Raw genomic sequence first — 27,344 nt, forward strand, 5'->3', positions numbered from 1 at the left:
GGGGGGAGGGGGACTCACTCATGGTGGGGGGGATCTCACGCCCACTGGGGGAGGGGAGCACACTCACTTCCCCATATCGGGATGTTTCTGCTCTCTGCCTTCATCACGATGGAGGACATCGTCATGGTGACGGCGATGGCGTCGAAGTAGGAGGAATGGGGTGCCAGGGTGAGGATGGGGGCCTCAGAGGGCGGGGCCTGCCGCCCCTTCACCACCACCCAGTGGAAGCCGCCGGCGAACCACATGGTACGCATGATGGCCTTGAGCAGGAAGTCCACGACCCTGCAAGAGAAGGTGCCGAGGTTAACCCGGGGCAGAGCAGGGGGGTCGCAGGCCGGCTCCGTCACCGCTCGCTCGTGCAAGGCTGGCCCGTGGAGACGGACGCTGGGACTGCAGCCGTGAGCTGTCAGTCACCCAGGGCGCCGTCCAGGCCGCTCCGATCTGTGCCCGGCGGGAGGGAATAAAACAGTGCTGCACTTTCGTTCCTCCCGTGGGACGTGCAAACCGTTACTTTGTCAGGAAAGCGGGAGTGCCCGTGGCACTCTCCCAGCCGCGTGAAGACACACGAGCCCTGAGTGCGGAGGCCGACCTTCTGGGCAGGGAGGCTGTAAATCCATCACCTCACTAGGCATCCAAAATGCAATTAAAATCAGGAGGGAAGTCAGGCGGAGACCAGAGGCAGAGACCGGTGAGCAGCAGCCTCCCTCAGGCTGCCGCGGGCCCGGGGACCAGACGCCACGTTATTACAGAAGCCTTTTCTGGATGAAATCAGCTGGACGACAACTTGGGAAATGAAGTAAAAATCGGCCTAGATTAGCTGAACTTGCTTCCTGTTTACTTTTAAACGTACGAGAACACAGACATTTACATCTGCACGGCCCCTGGTCGTAGCCTCTGACCGGCGGCATCCGGATGGCGAATCCCCACGTCACCAAATGACACGGAGGTGAGAAGGGGCCACGTCTGTGAGGATGTAGACAGGACTGCACGACACAAACATAAGAGCTGGAAACCTCACTGGCCTGACCCCCTTCAGAGAATTCTGGAAGACGAGGTGCGACAGCTCCAGGGGGCCCAGCCCGGGGGAGCGCAGAGCACCTCACGCAGCCGCCCCGAGCGGCCTGGCCTGCGGATGACGCAGTCACTGTGCGGTTATGCACACGCCAGGGGCCAGGCCCCGAAGCCCAGTCTCCATAGCCAGGAGCGATCGCTTCGTTACTTGCCCACCAGCATGTTTATAAGCGTTTGCCTGCGTGCATGCTACTTCTCGTGACAAGAACACGTACGGAGAGAAGAGCCAGCTGATGCCCAGGGACACGTAAGGGGGAAGAGGCCGTGGCCGATGGGGAGCCAGTCCCGGAAGTCACACGCACAGGAAGATGGTGGGGGGCAGGTAAAGTGAGGACCAAATCCTGATGCTTCTGCTAGACACACACCCACCACCCCTCAGGTCAACGGGAAAAACAGCACTAAACAGAAATGGGGTGGGGGGTGGACACACCCCCCTGAGGATTCTCTGAAGATCTCGGGGGGTTCCGTCCACAGGACACCGCCCGCTGGGGAGAGCCAGCCTCTCAGCAAAGCCTGTCCACAACCCAGTACCTCCCAGCCGAGGCTCAGGCCGCGGTGATGAGCCCGAGGTGCCCAGGGCGTTCCCCAGGGGCAGTGAACCGGGCACAGATCTACGCGCACGGGGGCATCCTTGCTGCACCCTCCATCTGCCACCCTAGAACCCGACACGTGCGCCGAGCCAGCCACGTGATGGAGCAGAGACGGCCCCGGGAGATGCGCCAGGAGAGAGGCCAGGGGTCCACGCTCTGCTGGTGCAGGTACGGGACCCAGGACGGGGCGTGGTGAGGAGGGGCAGAGAACAGGGAGGCAGCGGTCTCTCGCTGCAGGAACAGCCGCTTCGCGGGGAAGCTGCGGAGTGAGGAGGGTTCTCCCGGGAACATGCACGGGAGAAGGGACAGCACTTTGGGCGGGAGAATTCAGCACAGGACAGCAGGCTCCTACAACTTCCTCTGAGAGCTTTGCAAATTCCTGAGGACGGAGAGAAGATGCCAAAGCTGCCAGAGAAGAGCAGACAGGCCACGGAGCGCCGCAGCTGAAGGCGGCGCGGGCGGCACTCACGTCCTCGCGGCCTCGGGCACGCAGGGTCTGGAGCCTGTAGTCTGCGTCCTGACAAGCGATCCATCAACACAGAGGAGAGCGAAGACGTCCACACGGGAGACGCGCCCAGTCCCTCCTGCGCATCCTCTACCTGGGAAACACACTGACCTCCAGAAAAGAACCCCACACCAGGGGACAGATTACGCCCCAAAGACCTGCAGAAAGTCACTGCATCCGGCAGAAGAGGAAGGTGTGGCGGGGGCGCCAGGACCCCCCCAGGAGGGAACTGTCTGGGCGTGGCCACCAGGGCGCAGGATGTCAGGCTACGCTCGGGCCCAGCACTCTGTCAGTGACAGGCCAAGCGAGAGTCTGTGACAGGAAACAAGGTTAGACGGGATAAGAGCGGGGCTCGGACGTGACGTGACGGGACGGGTGTCCAGTGGGAGACAGACCACGGCTGCCGCGGGGAGGACCCGGAGGGAGCACCGTCTGCGGCCAGGGACAGACCTGCCTGATTCCGGCGCCCGCCGCTATGGCGGCCAAAGGGACTACGATCCCCTTTCTAACCGCCTGAGCCGGCCAAGGGGCACCGCCTGAGCACCGCTGGCCGGCGGGCCGGGTTGTGCAAGAAGATGCGCTGGTTGTTTACATGACTCAGCTTTGAAAGTAACTGTGAAGAGATGTCTTGTGAGAATGCATCGTTCCTTCCTTCCCTGGACGCCCAGGGCTTTCATTTCAGGAAGTCCGAACGGCACGAATTTCTATTGGGCAGAAACCCTCCCTGATGGCACAGCGGTCCACTCCAGCCCACGCAACCCTGCACGGCGTGGAACCGCGTGCCTCCTGGGTGACCCTGCGATGACCCTTCGGCACAGCCCGCATGCACTCAACCCATGTCCCCCTAACTCCCGAGCCCCCAGATCAGGTGCTTTGTCTCCATGCTCTCCTTTATGGAGCTCAGTGTTTCCCCTCGACAGCAGACCCAGCCCAGGGCCATGCATGGCTCACACACACCTGCACGTACACACGCTCATGCACACACCCACAATGCACACATGCATATACATACACATGCACGTACACACGCTCATGTACAGACCCACACGTGCTTATATACATGCCCATGCTTGTACACATACATGTATGCGAACACTAGCGTACACACCCACACGCATGCACACATGCATGTATATACATGCACATCCTTGTACACATACACAAACACTAGCGTACACACCCACACATGTGTACGTGCATGTACATACATGCACATGCTCGCACACATGCACCTATGCACACACATGAACACATATGCCCCCACATATGCATGTATGTGCTCACACGTGCACATACACACTCACCTGTATGTACACATACACATGCTTGTACACACACATTAACATGTGCCCACACACGTACTCATGCATACACATGAAGGCGTATACACATGCACACTCACATGCTTGCACACACATGCACACATCCACACAGGCATATACATACATAGGTCACACACACATGCACACACTCGTACGTGTGTGCACAGTGACGTGCGGTCTCCATGGACATGGACACCTCTACTACTGCTGCCGAAGGCCACTTCTCAGGCGCTCTGGGCACACGAGGCACCTGGGAAGCAGTGGTGCTGGCGCTACGCTGGTGTGGCCCACTTGTCATCGATGGAGCCGCGCGGAGCCGCGTGGAGCCGCACGGGGTGGGCGTGGGGAAGGGAGACCGGCCCAGAGCCCCGCACTTTGAAAAGACGGAATCTGTACTGCACGTGTGAAGAGAGGAGGAGGGAAGCCCAGCCTAAGAGCAGAGCTGAAGAAAGAAGTAATTAAGACAAAAAGTGCCAGGAAAGCAGTGTTAGCCTAGCAGGACTAAACCCTCAGGTTTTTAGTCAAATCACTCGTGATTTGTCAAAAACTACAAAAAACTCTGCTTTCCAGCTATGGAGTCTCAACCTAGCAAAACTGGAATTCTGATTTCTATTTGGTCTAGATTTTGTTTGATCACATATTTGAAACTAAATTCATATTTTAGGATTGAAACATTTAAAAGCTCCCTCAAGGTACAGCATGCTCTTCAAAGAGAAGGAACGCAGAAGGCCACAAGGAGGACCTCAAAGCCAGGGTGACCCCAGGGTGCCCGGGAGACCCCAGCGACAGGACCGCCAAGCAGCCGCCCTCCCTCGGGACCTGTGTCCCCAGGCCAGGTGCTGTGCTGGGGACAGAACGGGGGCAGGTCATGGGCTGCCTGCAGGTCCGCCAGGGAGGAAGACAGGCCGTGGCTCACGTGGTACTGACGAGGGTCCAAGAACGTGAAACACCGTGGGGAGCGCACGGGGACCTGTGTGAGGGTCCCCGGCACCTGGACCGTCCCCGGCATGGCCGCGCTGCACTCCTTGCTGGCTCGGCAAATGCTGGGCGCGGAATGGCCGTCACTGCCGCGTGCGAGCAGGCCAGCTGTGCATGGAGGCAAGTGGCGCCGCTTCCCGCCCGCCGGCCGCACACACGCGTTCTCGGGGAGGAGGTCCGGGCCAGGCCCACAAACCCGCCGAGGGCTAGGAGCAAATGCTCCAGGCTTCGTGGCCCCCGGCGCCTGTGTGGCGACTCCACCTTCCTGGGGGTCGTACGCAGGTGCACGTGTGGCTGGGCCCCAGGAACGGCCCTGCGCGGGCCGAGTACCAACTCCCCCAGGGGGAGAGTCCTGTCCAAGGGCCCGGCTGGGTGCGGAGAGCGTGACGGTGTGCAGACAGCGCAACCCTCTGGGTTTAGGACGGAAACGACAACCTCTGAGACGGGGAAGTGCTTTTCAAAGCCCTCCTGACGGTGCACCACCTTCACCTACTAACGCGTACACTTCAAGGGCAGCTCTGGGGAACGAGAAGACGCTGTGATTTACTTCCCTGAGGCCCACGATGGGTCTCTGGTTAGGGTGTATTCACAACACGTCCATCCTCAGACGGCTCTGCCTTATCAGTATTTGACGGGCAAACGCAAGGGAAGCTCCAGGTCTGCGAAGCAGGGGGCGACCCAGGGCCCTGCAGACCGGACGGTGAGCAGACAGACGCTGGCTGACACGCAGCCTCAGGGCTGGGCACGTGCAAACACGCGGGGATCTCTGTGCTGAGGACACGCCAGCCGCGGCCCTGTGGCTTGGAGGACCCGGAAGCGCCCTCGGGGCAGGGGTGTGGGGGGCACGGCAGGGGCGGAACCAGCCCCCCCCCCCCAAGGAAGGGGGCGTGAGGCTGGCGGTGTCCCCGCCGGGAGAGGGCAGCCTGGAGCGCTCCGGGCCCGGGGGGGGGGGGGGGGGGGGGGGGGGGGGAAGATGGGCAGGAGCAGCCGGGGGCAGGAGGAAGAGACGCAGTGGCCCCCGCACAGCAGGGCCCCGCAGACGAGCGACTTACTTCCGCCACGAGGCCGGGGATGTTCCGGGCTCCCTCTCCGCACACCCCAGCGTGGTGAAGAACGTGAAGGGCCAGGCGAGCAGCATGGCGGCCAGGACGAGCAGCAGCCGGATGGGGAAGAGCGTCAGCGTCATGAAGGCGACCTGGGGAGACAGGGGCGAGGTCGTTCGCAACGGGCCGGACTCCGCGTGGGCGGGCGGCCCGGAGCCGGCGTGGAGACGCCGTGCCTGCCTCACACGGTGGTGGCGAGGGGCCAGGATGTCCTGCGAGGGCTCTCAGGCTGCACCGCTGTCCCCACGCCCGAGGCCCTCTGGGGCCGCCCCGCGCACACGCCTGAGTCCCAGGACCACACGGGCGCCTGTGCAGCGCTGAGACTCCCGCGGCGCTGCGGATGCGGGAGCGCGGGGGGGCAGCAGGGACGCCATGACTCTCCACCCCAGGACGTCACGGCTGGGAGCCCAGAAGAGAACGGGGTGCGGCCAGCCCCCTCCAAACGCACAGCACTGGTCGGGGTGACGCCATGGGAGGGGCTCCGTGGGGACGGACACATGGGGTTCACCAGAGGGCCCAGGTCAGGGACAGACACGGTGGCCAGCCGGCCCTGAAACCAAGCGCTCGTGTGCACAGGCCCAGGTGGAGGTCCCCACCTGGGACGCTCAGGAACGTCGTGTTCTCAGCGATCGAGTGGGAAACAGGGCAGAGAAGGGATGAGAAGCCTTAAACTCACAAAGGATTTGTGATCTACAGATGCAACTTATAATTATTTGCAATAACACACACTTCAAATATGTAGGTCTCGGCACACAGAGGGCAGAAAAGACGGGCCGAGAGAAAGTGCACAGCGAGGTCTCCCAGCTCCTGGGTGACCCGGCTGCAGGGCCCCACGGCCGGCCCCCTGCTCGACGGTCACCTGCACGGGAGCCGAGCTGAACGGCCCCGCGGCTTCTCTGCAGGCGCAGGCGAGCCCGGGCCCGCTCTCAGGAGCAGCACCGCCCAGCAGGCAGCACAAGCCGCGTGTGTAAGTTTAAACTGCCTAGCGGCCAACACAAGGTGATGGGCCAGCTGCAGTACCCATCTGCTGGCCTGTGGCTGACGCGGCTGACGTCTCCTTCCGAGCGCGGCTTGCTCTACGTTGTAGCAGATGTGCCGCCTTCCGCCCCCGGCACTTCTGGGAGTTGGGTTTAGCTGTCACGAATGGCCGAACTTGGCCCTCCGTCCTCCCTGCATCTAGTGCTGGTGCCGGCTCAGCCCGAGTCCGCCGTGCGCTGCAGACGTCCTAACGTGAGAACCTTGGTCACAGCACCGGAGGGCAGAGAGGAGACAGAATTCCCGGCCGGCTCCGCGCCGTCAGCACAGAGCCCAGCGTGGGGCTCGACCCCACACACCGTGAGATCATGACCCGAGCCGAAGTCAAGAGTCGGGGAGTTTTTTAAGGAAATGAGTCTGTCTCCTAGTGCGTATCTGGGTGGAGTCCTGGGCAGGCCTGAGCCCCCGCTTCCCTCTGCGTGGGTCCTGCGGTGCCCCGCGCACCAGCGAGCCGCCTCTGGGGAGTTTCCGCGGAGACACACACGGGTGCAGCTTCAACTTTTTCTTATTGTGCAGAGGTGTCCCACGTGTTCTTGTGCCACTGAGGAAGGAAGTCCTGTCTGGAAGTCCCCAGGGGAGTTTTTCTCCCCTAGGAAGTCCCCCATCGCACACGTGTCCTGGAGAGGACGCGGGGAAGGTGCCCCCCCCTGGGTGTCTCCTCACCCGGCCCCGTAAGCAGTACCATTCGTGCCCTCGGAAACTTTTCAGCCTAAGCTGACCGATATGTTTCGACTCTATCAACTGGCTTACCGAACCGGTTTGGGGCGGGTTACTGGGCGGCGGACCCCAGCCCCCGCAGCCGGCCTCTCGCCCTGACTGCACTCTGACCCCTTCTTCTTGAGGCCGGAGCGCGGGGCGCCATTTTCAGAGGTGCTGTTTCCCAGTGGCCGCCCAGGGCACACGGGGAGTTACAGGCCGCCGCCCGCGGGGCCGAGATGACCAGGCAGCCAAGCACGCGAATGGAAGCCGGCAGGAGGTCGCCACACTCTGAGGAGGGCACGGCCGCGAAGCTGTCCGCTCACCAGCGGGCCAACCCTGTCTGGCGACAAGGAACAGAGCCGCCCGGGGCTCCTGGCGGGCACGGAGTGCATCTGAGAACCACAGACGGGACCGTACCGGGTGACCCGAGCCCGCCCAGCGCCCCGGGTCAGGGCACGGAGTGCCGCTCCGCACGTTGCTGAATTAAAAACACGTGTTCCCGTAGGCCGGCCGGCAGCCATGGGGCTCACCGGCCGCTGTGCCCGGGACGCAGCACGTCAGCGACCACAACTGACCATCAGATGACAATTCACATGCCTGCGCTTCTGCGCACCCAGACCACACCATCTGGTGTCCGGGTTTCACGGCAAGCGGGGACGGGGCGTGGCCGCGGCTCACAGACGAGCCTCCTGCGCGGCGCGGTGAGGAGTGTCACAGGCCTGTGGGGAGCTGCCCTGGCGGGGCCTGAAGGTGGGCAGAAAGCGGCTCCGTGGACACGGGTTTACCGAGCACCACGTGAGCGGCCTGGGGAGGGCGAGCACCTTCGGGAGGCCGCCTGGGCGAAGACCCTGAGTGTTTCCGGTGCTGCTCCCGGGGACCCCACACCCCTGCGTTCGCCTCGCCCAGACCCTGGGCCCGCCCGCTGTCCATCCTGCCCCAGACCAGGGCAAATCGTCTCCCGGAGGGGCAGGACTTGGAAGGCTTCCTGCAGCTCCTTCCAGAACCTTCTGTGGGTTCTGGCCACTTCTCCCGAATTGCAGGCTACTGGCTGGCTGGACCCTCCTGTCCCCTGTGGCCTCTGTCCCTCCCAGGCCCGGCCGCCTGCTGGCGCCATGACCATCCCCCACACCCTGCGCCCGGCCTGTCCCAGCAGACTGTTTCCAGCCACACGGACGCTCTCAGGGGTGCTGGGGCCGAGGAGAGACGTGCTTGGAAAGTCCTGGCTGGACTGGGAGGCAAACAGGGCCACAAGCAGACGAAAGGGGCCGACTGTGCTGTTTCCAGGCAGTTCTGGCTCAACGCTCAGAAGGCCCTGTAATTAGCAACCAAGCTGGACGTGGTATTTCCCTCCCAGAGGCAGCGGGGGGGCACCTCGGCCGGCCTGGGTCCCCGTATCCCATTCCCCACCGGGAGTGTGCAGGGAGGAGGCGGGGGGGGGGGGCACCAGGGAGAGGGCGGGTCTTCATTCCCCACAACCTGAACGAGACCCAGCTCCGTGCTGGACGTGGACTCAGACACCCAGGCGGGGGGTACCCACTCCCACTGGAGCCCCCGCTCAGAGCAGCCCTGGGCTGGACGGCGGGGTCAGCGAGACAGCGGGGGCTCGGGGAGAGAACGCTGGCCTTGCCCCCGTGACGGCGCTGGGTGGGGGCCGGGGGCAGCCGTGTCATAAGGGGGAGAAGACTGCAGACAGAGCAGGAAGAGGCTGGTAACCCGGGACCCGCATCCTGTCCCTGTCAGGAGACCGGGTCACCCTCAAAAGCGCCACGTCCAATAAAGTATGTGACCGGCCCTCCCGTGAGCTGAGGGTTTATAACCCAGTCCGAGGGGCCCTACGGTGACAGGCCCTGGCTGAGTCCGTTTACACTCCCTGGAAGCTGGCTTCGATACACGGTCCCGTCAGAAAGGGGTTCACTAGGGGCAGACGGGACCCACAGCTCATGGTCTGTGTCACGGAGCAGCTGCTGTGGCCTGGCACACCCTTTTAAGTCCCCGCTGGAGCAGCCCTGGGGCACGGAGACCCTCACGGCCGCCTGCAGGCTCCAGACACTGTTTCCTGCCAGAAGGGGTCAGGGGCCGAGAAGTGGAAGGTGCAGCGGGAACGGGGTGCACGGCTGAAGCCGGGAAGGGAGGCGGAGGCCCCTCGGCCCAGGACCCCGCGGCGGACAGCACTGTGAGCCCAGGTAAGAACCACTGACGCCGTAACAGAACTTCACACGCGCTCACGAGGGCATCAGCCCGGGCACACACGCCCAACCTCACTGGGCGCCTCCGGGGGACCTTAGGAGACCAGCTCCTGAGCGTGACACGTGCCAACGAGGGGGAAGAATCAGGCATCGTGCAGTCTCTCCCAGGAGACTTCCCGGGGCATCCAGGTGGAGAACGGGGGGAGTCCCCCGCAGGCTTCCAGAACCTCACCACTCGCACACACACCCACGTGCTGAGGGGGCCAGCGCCGACGGACACAAGCGTGCGAGCTGGGCGCTGCGTGGACGAGCCACGGGACAAGCCAACAGAGACAGAACCTCCTGATTCTGGATCAGAAAACGGGAGACGCGGGGAGGCAGTCAGCAAGACGCAGAGCAGGGCGCTCAGGGACAAAGCCCCCGACACACCTCAGAAAGTACATGAAAACAGGAGCTGGAAGGAGGCTCCAGGGGAGAAGTATGTGAGGCTGCGGGACTGCTGCGGACGCGCGCCCCCCGCCCCCCCGCCCCGCTCCCCCGGGTGCGCGCGCCCCCCCGCCCCGCTCCCCCGGGTGCGCGCGCCCCCCCGCCCCGCTCCCCCGGGTGCGCGCGCCCCCCCGCCCCGCCCCCCCGGGTGCGCGCGCCCCCCCGCCCCGCTCCCCCGGGTGCGCGCACCCCCGCCCCGCTCCCCCGGGTGCGCGCACCCCCGCCCGCCCTGCTCCCCCAGGTGCGCGCACCCCTGCCCTGCTCCCCCAGGTGCGCGCACCCACAGCCCTGCTCCCCCAGGTGCGCGCACCCCACCCCTGCTCCCCAAGACACACGTGCCCCCAGAGCACCTACAGGTCAAGTTCGGGCTTTGCCTGTGGGTCACTGGGGCTGAGGGGAGAGCGGGTGTAGGCGAGACCAGAGCGGCCGGAAGTTGGCGACTGCAGAAGTGGGCGAGGGTGGGCCTGGGGCTCACTGTACTTTTCACTACATTTCCTCTGCTTCGGGGAGACCCGAAGGGGCCTCCTCCACGAACCGATGTCCCAACCCCCAGCCCACCTCCCCACATGCCTGTCCTGAAGACAGGGCCTTGAAAAGGTTACTGAGATACAATCAGGTCACCAGAATGGACCCTAATTCCACAGGACAGGCGTCCTCACACGAAGAGAAGACTAGGTGACAGACACGCGCAGAGGGATGCCCACGTGAGGACGCGCGGAAGACACGGCATCCACACGCCAGGGAGAGGGGCCTCAGGAGGGCCCTGCTCCGCCCACACCCGCCTCTCGGGCTCCCAGCCCCCAGGCCCAGGACAGGTGAACGCCTGCTCTTAGACATTGATGGCGTCTGTGGGGTCAGAGCCCGAGCGGACGCGCTGGTGTCCGCCACACCCCCCGTGAGACGAGGGTGCACTGTACACTGTTCCCCGGTGCTCGGTGAGCTCACCTGACGACCGCCCCCGCTCAGCCTCGCTGGCAGTCACTCCCTCCTCTCGCGAGGCCGCCGAGGCCACCAACATCATCACGCACGTTGGCCCAAGTGCCTGGTGTTTCCCAATCAAGGAGCCGCCAACGCAGTGCACGAGACAAGACCTCGGGGGCACAAGGGCGCCCGGTGTCTCTGCCTGCTCTGTCCCTGTGCCAGGGACACTGCGGTACACGCGTCATCGCAGGAGGGCAGAGATGCCGCGCCCCCAGAGTGTAGGCGGGAGTGGTGCCCGCTGTGCGAGGTGCTACCCCGGCGCGCGGGGCCAGGGGACGCGCGGGGGGGCACGAGGCGGTCGGTGCAAGGCCCAGGGGGTGGCGGGCGGGCTGCAGGATGGCGCTCCAGGGCCAGCGTGCTCTAACTGGGAAGGGTGATCACCACCGTCCAAAGCACAGGACACGTCCACAAATGCACCTCCATGTGATTCGAGAAAACGGGAGACACACATAGAGGCGCCTGCCGGCCACACACGGCACACAGTCCTACCCCACACCGGCGGCTTCGAAGGTCTCAGAGAACTCTGCTCACACACGGTGAGCACTCCGTCAGCCACAGGCCACACACGCCCCTCCCGGAGGCCGGTGGACACACAGATGAACGAGAAAATGAACATGGACAGCCCCAGGCACCAGGATCTATTTGTTATGTGGCCGAAGCTCTGTGCTGTGGCCATGAGGCTGAACGCAGGGCCCTGGGTCTACCAGCTGCGGCCAAGGCCACGCGCTCTGGGGGTTCTGGGAACAAGCATCCTCTCCCATGAGCTGTGCGACAAGGTGCTCAGCGGGTGACAGCTCAGGGGAGCTGTGTGTGTGCAGAACAGGGCCCAGCTCAGGGGTGGGGGGGGTGACAGCTCAGGGGAGCTGTGTGTGTGCAGAACAGGGCCCAGCTCGGGGTGGGGGGGGTGACAGCTCAGGGGAGCTGTGTGTACGCAAAACAGGGCCCAGCTCGGTGGGGGGAGGGTGACAGCTCAGGGGAGCTGTGTGTGTGCAGCGTAGGGCCCAGCTCCGGGGGGGGGGGCGGTGTGACAGCACAGGGCCCAGCTCTGGGGGGGGTGATAGCTCAGGGCCCAGCTCTGGGGGGGGGTGACAACTCAGGGCCCAGCTCCGGGGGTGAGGGTGTTGACAGCTCAGGGGAGCTGTGTGTGTGCAGCGCAGGGCCCAGCTCCCTGGGGTGCTGCTCGCACAGGCGTCGCTGGTGACAGCAGAGCCGGATGGGGCCGCCAGGGGACAGTGAGCTGAAGGTCACCTGTGTCACACGTCCTGGCGGCCAGCCAGAGGGAGGAGCTGTGAGGACAGACCCCGAGGTGATGGTCTCCCAGAGGGAGGAGACAGGACGGCCGCCTTCGTTCAGTGAGCGCACAGTGTCCGGACGGCACTTTCTTCCGGGACGATGGAGCCCAGCGAGCGCACGGAAGGGGGATGATCACTAGAGAGCGGGGCCCGGGTGGTGGAGCTGGATCGACGGGTGAACACGGGGGGCCCGGGGGAGGGCCACAGGCACTGCGAGCTGGCGGTGACGGTGCTCAGGGTCAGGGACGGATGGCTTTCTGACCCGCGGCCCGCCCACATCCACCAGGACGCGCTCCCAGGGCCGGGCGGGAAGTCCCAGATGAGCAGATGCTGGGGCGCTCTGGGTCCAGAGGCCTGGCTCACCGGGTCGCCCGGGTTGAGGTCCCCGCGGGGCTGCGGCTCAGGGGTCAGCGGGGGCTCATACGCTAACACGCCTGCGTGGGGCTCGGGGGCGGAGGGCGCCCTGGCGTCGGGGTGGCCCTTGTGATTCCCCCTCACAGCGTCCCGGGGGGCTGGCCTGGGTCGCTCCGGGCGAGAGAGGAGACGTGGGGCGTCCGCAGAAAGACGGCCAGCCCGCGTGAGGGAAGAGAGGAGGGCTCTACCTGGGGAACCTCTCTCTCTTTGCTGTCACTTATTTAAAAATCTAAACAAGTTGTTTTGGCAACTCCTGATTTACAACAGACAGAATATTCTGAAAGAGGGAGGCCAGCCCCTGACGGCCCCGCCCCGCAGAGCCACACGCCTCACTCACGTCCCCTGGGGCCACTTGCCCCTGATGCAGAGACAAAACACATACATCCACTTTTTCCTTCTACAGAACTTAGGAAAAGTACAGCAACTGTCACAGGAGAGCCATCAGCTGCCACAGCCCAGCTTTTCCCTGCACCCCCCCCACCACCCCCCGTCCCGTCCCGGCCTCGGAGCCTCCAGAGGAGCACATCGCCGTGGACCTGGCACCCCAACCTCAGGATGCATGGCCCTCTGTGTCCCCCCGGGCAGCAAGACACCTCACTGGGTACCCAACACGCCGTGCCCCAGACGCACGCGGCAGCGGTCAGGGAACAACCACCCGCTTCCAGCAGCTTCCTCACTTCGGGAAAGCAGGGCGGACCCGCCTCCTCCCCGCGGCGGCTCCCAGGCCAGGGCTCCTCTCCGCGAAGTCAGAGCCCCAGCGCTGCTGGGGACCTGCAGCCGGGGTGGGAGGGGCAGGCGCGGGGGGGGGGCAGGGGCAGGGTGGGGGGCGGCGCGGGGGAGGGAGGGCGGCAGCGGCGCAGCTCCGTCTTCACCGGGCGCCCCGCACGGAGTATCTGGCCTCCTGCCCAACTGTCGTTCTGTTCACTCCAGTGTCAAATTCCCACCGGACCCACCGTCCCCTTGGGTGTCACGTGTGCAGGTGACGGTCTTCCCGCCCGGGGCCCCAGGGTCCCGCGCCCTGAAGCCCTCTGTCCGGCGGACACACCCCCGCCGCGCTGCTACCCAGAGGCCGTTTTTGTCGGCTCTCGCACTCAGGCCCAGGATTAAATACAGCGTTCCCAGACGCTCTTCCCCCTCGGCCCGCGGCGGCCCCGGGCCCCCAGCACCCCGGCCGGCCCCCGTCCTCCCGTCTGTCCGGGAACTTTCCAACCTCCGCTCGCTGCGGAGAGCAGCGTCTCCCAGTCCCTGGGAGAGCAGCGTCTGCAGGGCTCAGTCCGGGCCTGCAAGCCCGCCGTGCGGCCGACAGCGCCGTCTGCACACACAAGCGCGCTTACCGGGCCCGACACGTGCTGGCCGCGTGGCTGGCCAGGGGGCAACTTCCGTGCAGCCCCCTACGGGTGCGAGCGGCTCCGTCCGCGGCCCCCAGAGCATGGCCCCCGTGACCACGGGAGCCGCCCCAGGAACCCCAGCTGCGCCACACGCTCCTTCCTCACCGGCCCTTTAACCGGCGTCTGAGGATCCGGGGGCAGAGATGAGGGCCTCGCAGGCGTGCAGGCCCGCGTCCGGTCTGTCACGAGGCACCAGGGCGCACACACGGTCCGGCAGGCGCAGGAGCCGTGAAACTCAGCACAAGGCCAGCGGGCTGAGGTCGGCTCAGGGCCCCGGACGGCAGCAGAGACGCAGGCGCCAGGGGCCCCGAGGGGCAGCCAGGGCACTTAGTTCACACCGAAGAGCTGACGGGGACCCGCCGGGACGTCAGGAGACGCCTGCCACACAGACCCCTGGCCTCCAGGACACCCCAGCCAGACGACGACCCCCGGGATGGGGCCCCAGGCAGGGGAGGGACGCAGCGGGCAGGCGGGAAAAGGCCTGGGAAAGCAGAGGCCTGTGGGCACGGTGTGCCTGCTGCACTGGCGAGAGAACCAAGAGTGGACGTCCCTGGGGACAGAGAGGAAGCCCCCCGGGCCCCTGCCACACCGTCACTGTCACGGCCGCCGCCACAGCTGCCCCCGTTCCCGGGTCGGAGCTCAGCCTGGGGAGCACGGGGAAGGGGCGGCAAGCGGCCTGGCCACACGGTGCTGGGAGCAGAGCGCGTGTGACAGGGAACAAGGTCACTGGGTCAGCAGACACACGCCAAGTGTCTGTCACGGGCCAGCGCCTGCGCCGCTGGACGGCACAGACCAGCGCGGCTCGCAGTCCTGGCTCACAGCCCTGGGGCGGGCGCAGGGGAGAGGGCTGGCCTGGGGGCAGAGGTGGGGGGAGGGGATGGGGAGAGCTCTCCACTACCTGGTGGGATTTCAGGGAAGACGCAGAAGTGCAGGGCCCTGCTGGGGGCGGGGGGCGGGGGCGGTAGAGGGCGCGCAGGGCTGACCCCCTCCCCCACGCGGGGGGACCCGCACACGCCCGCTGGCCTCCGCCTCTCCTCGCCCCACCTCCCCGCTGAGTTTCACACAAGCGCTCGGTTCCTCAGGGTCTTCAGGACCCCTCAGCTGGAGCCCAGAGCCCTGAGCTTGCGGTCCCTGTGACGCCACCTCCCAGCCGCGAAACCCCACATAAACCAACCTACAGGCCAGAGGCCCTTCCGAGGGTCCCCGGAGACCCTGAGAGCTTGGCGCCCGGCCCTCTCGGCAGGTGCTCAGGAGAAGACGGTGGGCAGAAGCGTAAACAGTGAAGGGTGGGAGCTCTGGGCTGGACGTCCCGCTCCAGGGACGAGGCTCAGAGCCAACGCAGGAACCGGCTCCAGTCCCCACGTAGAGGCCGGAGAAACCTGGTGACGACCGACCTGTTTCCACACCCTGTGATCACGTGTCTCAGAAACGGGCTCCCCACCTGCAGCGTGGCGGGGTCCTCAGGGGGAGGGCCCCACAGATGGGGGGGTGCCCTGGGGAGGGGGGCCACCTCCCAGAGGCGCTGGCTTTTCCTCGAGCACGTCCCTCCCCCAGCCCAAGGGGATGAGAGCCGGGGAGAAAGCGGGAACGGGGAGGGAGAGCGGCGCCACCACGCAGGGGAGGCCCTGTCCCGTCTGCTGAGCGACCCACGGGCGGAGGACGCCAGCAAGGCCGGCGGGGCCTGGACAGCCGAGTTCCGTGCTCGGCCTCGGGGTGCGCCAGCAGGGGGGGCTGTGAGCTAACCTGCCTCCTACCAGTCCGTCCATCGCCCGGGCTGCTGTCCCAGGACACCGGGTCCCTGACCTGAAAGCTCATGTCTTGAAAAAGTGACGTTTGTCCACGGACACCGCTGGGGCCCCACACTCCACGCTGCTTCGGGTAGGGGTACGCCCTGGCACAGAGGGCGGGCAGCAGTCGGCCCTCACTGGCCTCACGCCTTAGGAGCACAGTCAGCAGCGCAGGGGATGTGGGAGGGGCGCTGACCTTGACCTGCCCGGCGGGGGCCCTGTGGGGGCCTCAGGGTCCGCAGTGGGGCAGGGATAGAGGAGACTGAGAACAAAATGTAACCTGGGCCCCCCCCCCCCCCCCCGACCCAGACACACCTAGGAGGCACAAACCATGTGCTCCCAGCCTCACCCGGAGGACAGACACACCTGGCTCTGTGCCCCAGGAAATCCCTTATCTCTAGGGCCCTCCCCAGGATCTGAATAAAAGAATCTTGCAATTCAAGAGCCGTAGCATTTCCCGCAAACATGCAATTATCCACAGAGAGCCTGCAGGGCCCGGGGTAACAGCACATCTGAAGTCCCTGGCAAGGGGTCGCAGCCCTGTGACCTGACCCCAGCTGCAGACACCCCGCCTGGGAACCTCCCCCCTCCTAACCCCAGGACATCTCTACTCAACCTCACCCCCAACTGCTTGGTTCCCCAAATGTATGGCTCCAGCGCCCCTGGGGAACCCCAGGCCCTGGCCCACAACTGCAGGGAGCCCCTTAACCACATCCTGTCTCTAGCACCCTGCTGTGAGCCTTCCTCCAGCTGCAAGGAGACTTGAGGGCAAATTCTGTACTTCCCCAGCTGCAGGGAGCACCCCAGCACTTCTGGCTCCACACCTCCCCAGCCGCACGGAGGATCCTGGCTCTGCCTCCCAGCTGTAGGGAAGATTCTGGCTCCGTTCCCCGGCCCCCAGGTGTAGGGGGGATCCTGGATCTGCCCCCCCCAGGTGTAGGGAGGATCCTGGCTCTGCCCCCCCCAGGTGTAGGGAGGATCCTGGCTCTGTCCCCCCCAGGTGTAGGGAGGATCCTGGCTCTGCCCCCCCCAGGTGTAGGGAGGATCCTGGCTCTGCCCCCCCCAGGTGTAGGGAGGATCCTGGCTCTGCTCCCCCCCCAGGTGTAGGGAGGATCCTGGCTCTGTCCCCCCCAGGTGTAGGGAGGATCCTGGCTCTGTCCCCCCCCCCAGCCGCAGGGAGGATCCTGGCTCTGTCCCCCCCCCCCCAGCCGCAGGGAGGATCCTGGCTCTGTCCCCCCCCAGCCGCAGGGAAGATCCTGGCTCTGCCCCCAGCCCAGGGAGCTCCTGGCCCACTGGGGGCAGGGTCAGGGTGGGTCTCACAGCAAGCCTGCGGTGCGGGGTAGCAGGCAGGGGTGGAGAGGGGAGACATGGAGTGGACTGGTCCAGGTGCTCCTGAGCACAACATGCAAGTGCAACCAGGATGGACGGGGGTGCGTGGGGTGGCGGCCAGAGGAAAAGTGCTCCCGGCTGCTCTGGGGGGAGTGGGCAGGAGGCTGCACGCTTGGGAGGCTCTGTGGGCTCGTGAGCTGCACGGCCCCCAAGTGACTGAGGACTCGGCTCCTTCCTGCTGGTGAGAGGGACGTGGCGCTCCAGGGAGGGGCTCTGCGGTGGGCCCTGCGCTGGGACCATTCAGGGCCTGACCCCAACCAGCCCCTCAGGCCTTGGCTTCCCGGCTGACTCAGGCACCAGGGTCCCTTCTGGGCGTGCCCTCCAGACCTCAGGGACCCTGTCCGAGCCCAGCTCTGTGCCCCCATCCTAGGAGTTTCAAATATTTAAATCATGAAAGATGTTTTTAAGAAAGCTTTTATGTGGCAAGTGGCGTTTTAGAGAAGAAAGTCGCTATCCTGGCTCTGAGACGGGAATTAGACCCCTGGCAGTATAAAGGCCACGGAGTGTGGGCGCCCGGCACGCGGCCCGCCCAGGGGCACGGACGGCGCCAGCGGCGCTGCCCAGGACAGTCCCTGGCAGCCTGGTGGAGCACGGGCAAGCATGGGGGACCAGGCAGACACTACGGGAAAGAGGCGGCCGCCGCGGCCCGGAAGTTTAAGGACAGCATCGAGCAGGGCTGCACACACTCCAGCTTGCACGGCCACAACTCAGCAAACACGGGCACGTGCGGGTTAGTTTCGACGGCGACGACCGGGCTTGGGAAGCGCGAGCACCATGGACACGCTTTACACACACCCTTTCCTCCGGCCTCGTTTGCAAAACAACTTACACCCTTACTAAAGGTTCAGGGAACACCAGCAACGTGAGAAACGCTAACTCGGGAAGGGGTAAGGTCACCCTGACACACTGCAGCACACCCGCGAAGGGCGAGCCCTGGGGACGGTGTGAAGGACAGAGGGGCGACGGCCCCGGGGGCAGGAAGGTGAAGGAGCAAACGGTCAGCCGGGCTCTGGGCCTCAGGCAGGGCAGCGGGAGGCCCTGCTCACACTCGCAGGGGCAGAAGGCACTCAGGACACGTCCTTGGACTTCCTCCGCCATCTGGGGTGCGTCCCCTGTGGGTGGACGCCTGCAGGGGCAGCGGGCGGGCGAGCACCCGGGGTCCTGAGGGGCCAGTTTCGGGGACAAAACCTCCACCTCCTAAAATGACAAGTGGGACTGCCAGTACTTTGCTCAGTACTAAGAAATTAAAAGAACGTAAAACACGACCACGTGCGAGCGTCCATACTGGCGCGTGTGTGCACACACATACACAAGCCTATGTGTGCACACACACGAAGACTCTATTTCGGGACGGAAGAGCATGGAGGATGGAAGGCATCTTTCCAATCCCGAGCCCCCTTCCCCACTCCTCGACGTCAGCCTCAATTACGTGTAATGTGTGCACCCTTCCAGAAAAATAGAACCGGATTACAGGCGGCTCTATTAGAAGAAGAAGCCGGTTCCCTAAGGGCAGGGCCCATGTGCGCGGAGCCTGCCTGGGAGTCTGGGGACCGCAGTCTCCTTACCTGGGACACAGGACGTGGGGGCCGCGCTGCCGGGCGGGTGGCAAGGGCCCTTCTGGGTACAAACGTGCCCAGAGAGGCGGTGCTCTCAGGCTTCGGGGACAGGCTCCCGGGCCTGCCTCCCAGGCCCCCAGGGAGGCCCCCCTGCCCCCACGCGACACAGGCGGTCCCGGAAATCCTTCATCGCAGGCTGTGCTCCCCCCAGGTTTCTATGGCCACCAGCGGCTCACGAACCCCAGCTTCGAGTGGAGTCGCCTCCCCGTTTACCCGTCCCTTCACACCCCCTGGCAGAGCGGGGGTCACGGGAGGGGCTGGACACCGAGCCGTCATCCTGCGTCTCATGCCGGGAGGACCCGGATTCGAGGGGCAGCAGGGGCGCTGGGCTGTGTGCCCGGGAGCCTGGCAGGTCAGAGAAGCAGCTGGAAACCACCAGGCCTGGAAGCCGGGGGCTGAGGACTCCAGGTCCCAGGAGGCCACACCTGCCTCGGGGAAGGGCCGAGGCCAGCGGCACCGCTGCTGCTGCTTCTCCAAATCAAGACCACGCATTTGGACAGGAGCTCGAGGAAAAGATCTCATGCCTCTGGGAAAGGAAAGCTGCACACGGCCCCCTCTCCCCTGCTGGGCTGTGTCCCTGTGTGCACACGGGCCCCCTCTCCCCTGCTGGGCTGTGTCCCTGTGTGCACACGGGCCCCCTCTCCCCTGCTGGGCTGTGTGTCCCTGTGTGCACACGGGCCCCCTCTCCCCTGCTGGGCTGTGTGTCCCTGTGTGCACACGGGCCCCCTCTCCCCTGCTGGGCTGTGTCCCTGTGTGCACACGGGCCCCCTCTCCCCTGCTGGGCTGTGTCCCTGTGTGCACACGGGCCCCCTCTCCCCTGCTGGGCTGTGTCCCTGTGTGCACACGGGCCCCCTCTCCCCTGCTGGGCTGTGTCCCTGTGTGCACACGGGCCCCCTCTCCCCTGCTGGGCTGTGTCCCTGTGTGCACACGGGCCCCCTCTCCCCTGCTGGGCTGTGTGTCCCTGTGTGCACACGGGCCCCCTCTCCCCTGCTGGGCTGTGTCCCTGTGTGCACACGGGCCCCCTCTCCCCTGCTGGGCTGTGTGTCCCTGTGTGCACACGGGCCCCCTCTCCCCTGCTGGGCTGTGTCCCTGTGTGCACACGGGCCCCCTCTCCCCTGCTGGGCTGTGTGTCCCTGTGTGCACACGGGCCCCCTCTCCCCTGCTGGGCTGTGCGTCCCTGCGTTCAGCCTTCATGGCAATGATCACTGTGGACTTAATGGGGAGGCCTGTGAACTCTGCACTGTCCCCCCATAAAGGACTCCGTTCCAAGGTGTGCAGAAGCCAGACTGCTTTCTGGGAAGTAAGTTCTCCCTGGCACAAGTCACATGAGTTCAGAAATGAGGAAGCATCAGAGCTGGACGTGGGATGCACTCACACCTGCGGTTCCCCCAGGAAGCACCCCCACAACCCAGGCGACACAAACCACCTTATGACTCCCCAACAGCAAATCCCCACGTGACTCCCCAATGCCGTACCATTCAGTTCTTCCTAACTGGATGGGTTCTTTTCTGTCCGATGAGACGCTTAAGCTCCTCGCTAAATCTGCCGCTAACGACAGATGGCCTGGTCATTAACCCGCAGGTGCCTGGCAGCCCCGCCCCAGCGGCACATGCTACCCATGAGTGTAAACCCTCACCGGTTTACCTTCACTCAGAACTTAGGAGAGTTTCTGAGCAGCCCTTGGGTGGCTCAGTCACTGCTGGATGGGTTTGTTTACTGATTTCGGCAGGCACTGTGCTCCCACGGGTTAGTTTCCTTTGTGGAAACCTTTACGTAACGCAACGCGGTGCATGGAAGTAAAAAGCTTTGCAGAGCGCCGCCGCGTGCAGAGCAAAATGTTTCTGCAGAGCGAAACTTGGAACTTCGCATTTACAAGCTACATACTCCAGACCACACACTGCCGACAGCTGAGCAGTAGCCACAGCTTTGTCACCAACCTATACATACACCAGGTCTTCTAAGAACATTCTGACACAGCCTCTGAAACATTGCAACAAGGTGTATACAAAGTATCCTTCCCTTTCTGAGAGATTGAAACATTCCACCCACCTGTTCTTTCTTGAATGTCTTCCAGAAGCTGTGAGCCAACATCTAAAACCAGAATCTCAGCCTGGCACTGAAGAGCAGCTCCCCGGAGCTGCTCCAAACCCCCAATTTACAATCCTGTGTCCCAAGCCTGAGCCTGAGGGGCGTCAGGGATTTCTGGCTCGGCTCTGACATCGGGCCCCTTCGCTGGTTTATTCACTCAACAGCTAGCTGAGCCCCGACGGTGCACCTCGCGTGAGCAATAAGCACACAGCTTGGGAGAGGACAGACCTGGCCCCTGTCCATCCACAGTAATGGGGGAGAGGCTGCAAACGTGACAGATGCAGAGGGGCCTCCAGGGAAGAAGGGGCTGTCTTCTGCGTTGCTGCTTCACCCAACACCTGAAGGAGGAGCACAGAGAGGCCAGGAGGGAGGAGGCACAGGCAGGAAGATGCAGGCTTGCAGAGCCGGTGCCCGGGGGCAGGCGGGTGGGACAGGGCCCTGGAAGCCACCCGAAGGACCCAGGGCTCAGTCCCAGGGTCACCCTCAGGGGGTTCAGAGCCATGGGCAGAAGGCCTGTGGATCACAAGAGTGAAGAGGATCGGGGCTGGTGGGGGACCATTCGGGGGCCCAGAGGAAGCGGCTGTGACCCTAACCCCCCACAGCCGGGTACCACCTGCAGGCGAGGAGTTCAAGTCAGCAGCACAGGAGCCCAGCAGGAGGTGCCCGCAGAACACAGGGCAGGCAGGCGCTGGGGTCTGGCTCCACACACACAGAGACGGGGGACAGCCAGGAGCGGACTGGGACGACCCTGCTTTTTCATGTCACGAGAAGGGATGCCACCCTCGCCTTCTCTCCTCGGTCCTCAATCTCGTGCCCCCCCTTTCCTCTCCCACACCAAGCCCACCTAGAGACGCTCTGAGAAAAAGCAGGCAACCCAGGACAACTTCAGACTGAGTTCAAGAACTTTTCACTTTGATATTATTTCAAATGAATAACTTTACGCATTAAAGAAATCTCAGTGTCACCCCAAAAAGTTTTGTCAAAGTGGAAAATATCCTCCTCAAGCTGGACAAAACTGCTCAAGTCCTAAAACTGCCTGCTTCTGTTACGGCTTTGGACTTAAAAGAAAGGCTGTGGTGACAGCAATTTTACAGAAACGCAAACACAATGAATTGGAGAGACTGTCAACTACGAGGTCCAACGCTGCCAGAGAGCACACCCCAACAGGCCAGGGGCGTACCCCAACCCCGCCAGGGAGCACACCCCACCAGGCCAGGGGGGTACCCCAACCCCGCCAGGGAATGCACCCCGCCAGGCCAGGGGCGTACCCCAACCTCGCCAGGGAGCGCAACCCGCCAGGCCAGGGGCGTACCCCAACACCGCCAGGGAGTGTACCCCACCAGGCCAGGAAGCACAACCCACCAGGCCAGAGGCGCACCCCAACACTGCCAGGGGGTGTACCCCAGCAGGCCAGGAAGCGTACCCCAGCAGGTCAGGGACTGTACCCCACCAGACTAGGCAGTGAACCCACCAGACCAGGGAGCGTACCCACCAGCCCGCCCTGGATCGCTGTGAGGAAACAGGGCCGGTGCGGGTCCCCCCGCCTTCCTGCAGGCGTCCTTCCTCCGCCAGGAGCAGAGGTCGCCACAAATAAAAGGTGCTGGAAACAAAGTGCACACGGTCCCCTCCCGCCCTGGGACCGAGGATGCACGAAGCTGAGTCCGTTACGGGGGCCCCGCAGGACGCAACTTGCAAACGCAGAGGCGGAAATCCTGCCGCTCCCTTCCCAGCGCCTCGCACGGCGCGCACCCCGCTGTCTCCCGCAGGTCCCCACCCGTGAAGCTCATCAAGGGACCAAGTCCCCCCCGGGGGGGCCGCGCGGGCGCCTCGTGGGGCCTGCGCGCGGCGGGAGCGGACGCCAGGCCAGGGCGCCGCGCGGCGCGGAGATCCGGGGACGGCGGACAGGGGGCGTGGGGACCGGGATGCGGCGCCGGGCTCGGGGCTGCCCGGGGGGCGGGAGGGGGACGGGAGCCAGCGAGGAGGGGCCTGGACTGGGTGAGCGCGGCCGGCCGCAGGCACGCGCGGGGGTCGCAGGCCGCGGGGGGCGGCAGGGCGGCCGCGGGGCCAGGCCCGCGGGACCCCTCCCCGGCCGCAGGGGCCCCGGCGCACCCACCTGGGCCTTCCGCAGGGCGCCGAGGCGCAGCTCGTGCACGAAGGGGTTCCGCCCCGGGGGCGCCAGCCGCCTCGCGTCGCCGGCCCCCGCGCCGGAGGCGGGGGCGGCCCGGGGACCGCGCGCCCGCAGCCTCATGGCCGCCGCCCTCCGCGGGGAGCAGGGCGCGGAGCGGGCGCGGGGCGGGCGCGGAGCCGGGCGCGGAGCGGGCGCGGGGCGCTGGGCGCGGGGCGCGGGCGGAGGATGCGCGGCAGCCGGGGCGGGCGGGCGCGCAGGCGCAGGCCGGCGGCGGCGTGACGCGGGGGGCGGGGCGGGCGGGAGGGGGGCGCCGGCGGGGCGAGGCCTGGGCCGGCAGGGGCGGGGATTCCCGAGAGCCCCGCCCCCGCGGTCCTGGAGGGCGGCCCTGCCCGCGCCCTGCGTCTGACCTCAGCTCCGGGGGGGGGGGGGGTGGCGGGGCGTCCGGGAGAGTCGACCCCGAGGGGCGCCCAGTCCCCCGCGGCGCGCCTCCCGCCGTGGCCAGACCGCGGGGACCCTCCGGGCCTGGTCCCAGGCGCCCCGAGGCCCACCATGTCGCCCCCTCCTGCAGCTCGCGGGGGCTGCAGGAGCCGCCCCCCCCCCCGCCCCCAGCCCCAATTCCGAGGGACAGGAGGAGCCGGGCCCCAAGTGCAGAGGCCAGCGGCTACTCTGTCGAGGCTCCACAGGGAACGCGCCCGGACGCAGCTCCTGCCGCGTCTCCTCCTTGGCTGCCCTCGCTGGGACCTGACCTCCGAGGAAGGTGGCTCTCGGCGGCTCTCGGCGGCTCCCGAGAGCAGGCCTGCCCTGGGATGCCGGGTGTCCACTGGGATCTCTGGGCCCACCCGGGGGTGCGACCGGCAGGAGAGGTGCTCAGAGGCATTTGCTGATGGGACCCAGTGGTTCGACAGGGGTGTGAACCCAATGATTCTTGTTGCTCATTACTCTATTTCACAGAATTACTCTCTTGCACCAAGGGGAGGCATTTGAGGATCCCTCATTTGCCGCACAGTATTAACTAGGGCAAAAGTTATAAAATTCTATAAATTTCAAAAATTTGCCACAAACCGTATGTGGTGAGCACAGCTAAGTTTCTGTGCGTGACTGTCCTTGTGACCCTGAGAGGCAGGGGGTGACCCTTGACGCAGACAGCGGGCATGGGTGAGAACGGACAGCTTGGACACAGCCCAGCAGCCCCTGGGTTCACATGTGATGCCTGAAATCATGAGGAAGTGGTCTAAACGCTTCCTGCACCACTCTGGGACCAGGGGAAGGCCGGACCCTACTGCCTACTGTCGGACTGCCGCCGTGGGGTCCTGGGCGTGTCCATGCCCTGCGAGGCTCCCCGGCCTTGTCCCTGCTTGGGAGCAGGTCAGGAAGTGATTGACTCTCTGATAACCTGGCTGATACCCTGGCCTGCCGATATGGTGAAGTGTGACCTTGCTGGGGGCCCTTCTGTGTCTAGATAGAGAAACGCGGGGGGCGGGGAGTCAAAAGAGAGGCTGATGGTTCCGAGGTGGTCCGCAACATCCTACACAGCCTCGCCCATACAGAGGGCAAAAGAGCGGGGCGAGGTCCCCACACCCTTTCGAAGCCTCGCGCTGGACTGGGGCAGGTAACCTCTCCTCCAAACCTCAGTTGCCAAATCTATAGAAAGGAACCACTGCAGTGCCCACCTCCTCTGCTCGTGTGGTGGCAGGGTAGCCCTCGTGGGCTGTGGTGGGCACAGTTCCCCGCCTGCACAGCCGGCGGCACACTGCTGACCTCTAAGCATCAGTTGCCAATTGCCATGATCCGGATGCAAGAGCCCAGCTGGGAGCTGGTGGGACAGTGTGAGGGACTATACAGGGACAGGCAGCAAGGAGGCGGCTTTCCACTCCTTCCCAACCAGCAGACCCGTGGAGAAACCCAAAAGGCCAATAAAAGCAGAAAGCAGCCAAGAGAGCAGGGGTGAAGAGTGGAGGGCCCAGAGGGGTGGGTCCACGGAGAGCAGGGGTGAGGAGTTCAGGGCCCAGAGGGGTGGGTCCACGGAGAGCAGGGGTGAGGAGTGGAGGGCCCAGAGGGGTGGGTCCACGGAGAGCAGGGGTGAAGAGTGGAGGGCCCAGGAGGATGAGTCCAGGGAAGTTCATTGTCTTGCACTGCTTCATACTTTCTTAGCTTCAATTTTAATCCTGTGAATGAATATTCCGGAAGTCCCAGAGTGTTCTGGAGGCTTGACTAGGAGAAGCTGGTCTCGGGCAAGGGGTTATATGCAGTTTCCTTTCAGGGAAGGGAAAAAGACTTTAATTCATCTCTGGGGCTAGTTTCTTGGTTTGGAGAAACTACCAGCTGGGCCCTCAAACTCGAAGGCAAGTCCCCTGGGGTTCTCCAGGAACCTTCTGGAACACAGAGCCGGCACTCACAGCTGCTGGCCAGGCTCTGGAAAGTATTAGCTGCGTCTGTCTCAGGAAGACAGATTCAGGGAGAATTGTTTCTCTTCTCCAGATGCACCGAGGCCGCAAGCTGTGCGCTCGCTGGTGCGGGGCTGTGCGGTTTTGGTCTGTTTGTGGGGTTTTAGAGTCATTTACAGATTTACAGAGTTCTCCTCTGTTTTCCGCTGATACTTATTTTTAGTCCTGCCTTTTCATGTTGTTTCTAATCCATCTACACATTTTTCTCCTCGACCGCGACCCCGTATTCAACGCCATTACCAGCCCTCCTCGCCTGGCGTGGCTCCTTTGGGCTGGGACCCGGGTGTTTCCAGAGCTGTTTCTGGATGCTCTGTTTGACTCCATGGCATGGAGTCCCCGGGCAACCGCACCGTTCTAACCGCTGCAGCTCTAGAGTCGTGTGCCTTAGTCACCTGTGGGGTGAATTCCTGTTGCCGCCTCTTGTTAAGAATTGTCTTCGTGATTCATAGAAATTTATTTTTCCATCCAAACAAATTATGCAATGGGTTTGTCCTATTGCTAAAAATTCCGCTGGGAGTTTTGTTCTGGACTGTGCCAAATGTATGCTTCGTGAGAACGTGCTGTAAGGGCACCTGGGGTCTGTGTCAGTGTGGAGCGCGGACACGCGACGCGACGTGGCACACGGGGCTGGGGGTGTGCACGGGAGCGCCAGGGGCCGTCAGGGACAGCGGAGCGAGGGGGCTGTGGCTCACCCTCGCTGTGGCTTCCCCAGGAGGAGCCGAGGAGGCCGGGGAGCAGGCTCAGGCCTGGCCATCCCTGCCTGTCCGGTACCTGCCCTGGCGTGGGCAGGGCAGCGGGGTAGAGAGCCCTCTAGAGAGGAGGGGTGGGTTGGTTTGCACGCGAGAGGTGAGTTACTAGCTCCGGGAAGGGCCATGGCTCCAGGGTTGGAGCCCCGGGGCTGCGACTCAGAATGGAAAGACCCGGGTGAGGCAGGACCCCGAGCCGTGTCCGGAGGGCCCTTCCCCGTCCGGGGCGGCCGACTCCTTGTTCACCGGCAACACCTCCCCCGTCACTGGGCGGCGGGGGACCCGGTCCAGCCCCTCTAGCGAGTCTCCTGTGGCGTGTCCCCTCCCCGAGCGGCCTCCCTCCACTGACTCCTGGTCTGTAGCTCCGCACTTCCTTCGGGTCGGGCTGGGAAGACCCAGGGGTGCTGTGACCCCGGCCCCTGGCGCGTGCGTGGCTCTCAGCGCACCGTGCAGCCCGCGTGCATTTTACGTGAGGTTTAATTTGTTTGGACCGGAATAGTTCCCAAGACACCTTCTGTGAGTGAAATGGGGCCATTTTATACACAGTAAAATTGAGGCAGAAGAGCCTGACCGACCAAGGTCATAGCCAGGGCCACTGAAGGCTTTGGCCTCATTTCCAGGGGCGTTTCTTTCTGCACACGTGTCGGCACTCCCGCTGGCCGTCCGTTTCCGCAGGCAGCTTGCCACGGAGGTCCTGTTTTCACAACACTTGGATTCCAGATAAAACCACTTCCCTCAAATATGCAGACATGTGACATCAAATAAAGATCTAAATACTCGACTTTATATTTTGTGTAGATTTTGACCTTCGTGGCGGTACAGGGTTAAAGGGCCCCGGAGATTAAGACACCTGTCAACACAGCACATCTCTCAGCCACGCGACTGTTTCATTTTCCTTGATGTTGAAGAAAATGATCTCACATAAAACATGGTCTGAAGTGACGACCTCTTCCATGGATCTTTATCAAAATTTAAGAGCGTTTTGAAATTCAGAGGCTCGCAGGCATGTTTCTGGTATTTCACACTTCGGGTTTGCAGAACAGACGTTTACATGAAATTCTGCTTTTCCCCAAATGTCAAAACCCCACAAATATGA

General features: G+C 64.2%; 1 protein-coding gene across 2 annotated transcripts in view; it reads right to left on the minus strand.

Moving 5' to 3' along the window:
• Positions 1–23,270, minus strand: part of LPCAT1 (lysophosphatidylcholine acyltransferase 1) — a 42,868-nt gene extending 19,598 nt beyond the window's left edge. For both annotated transcript variants that reach the window (XR_005529464.1, XM_039237999.1), the window contains exons 1-3: positions 23,044–23,270; positions 5,519–5,661; positions 68–282 (exon numbers count right to left, since the gene is read on the minus strand). Coding sequence is in view for 1 of the 2 variants with exons in the window: in XM_039237999.1 (XP_039093930.1) it covers positions 68–282; positions 5,519–5,661; positions 23,044–23,178 (493 nt within the window). In the remaining variant the exon portion in view is untranslated. The remainder of the gene's footprint in view (positions 1–67; positions 283–5,518; positions 5,662–23,043) is intronic.
• Positions 23,271–27,344: the final 4,074 nt, after the last annotated feature.

This window comes from Hyaena hyaena, unplaced genomic scaffold, assembly GCF_003009895.1.
Source record: "Hyaena hyaena isolate Hyena2069 unplaced genomic scaffold, ASM300989v1 scaffold_134, whole genome shotgun sequence".
Classification (NCBI taxonomy): domain Eukaryota; kingdom Metazoa; phylum Chordata; class Mammalia; order Carnivora; family Hyaenidae; genus Hyaena; species Hyaena hyaena.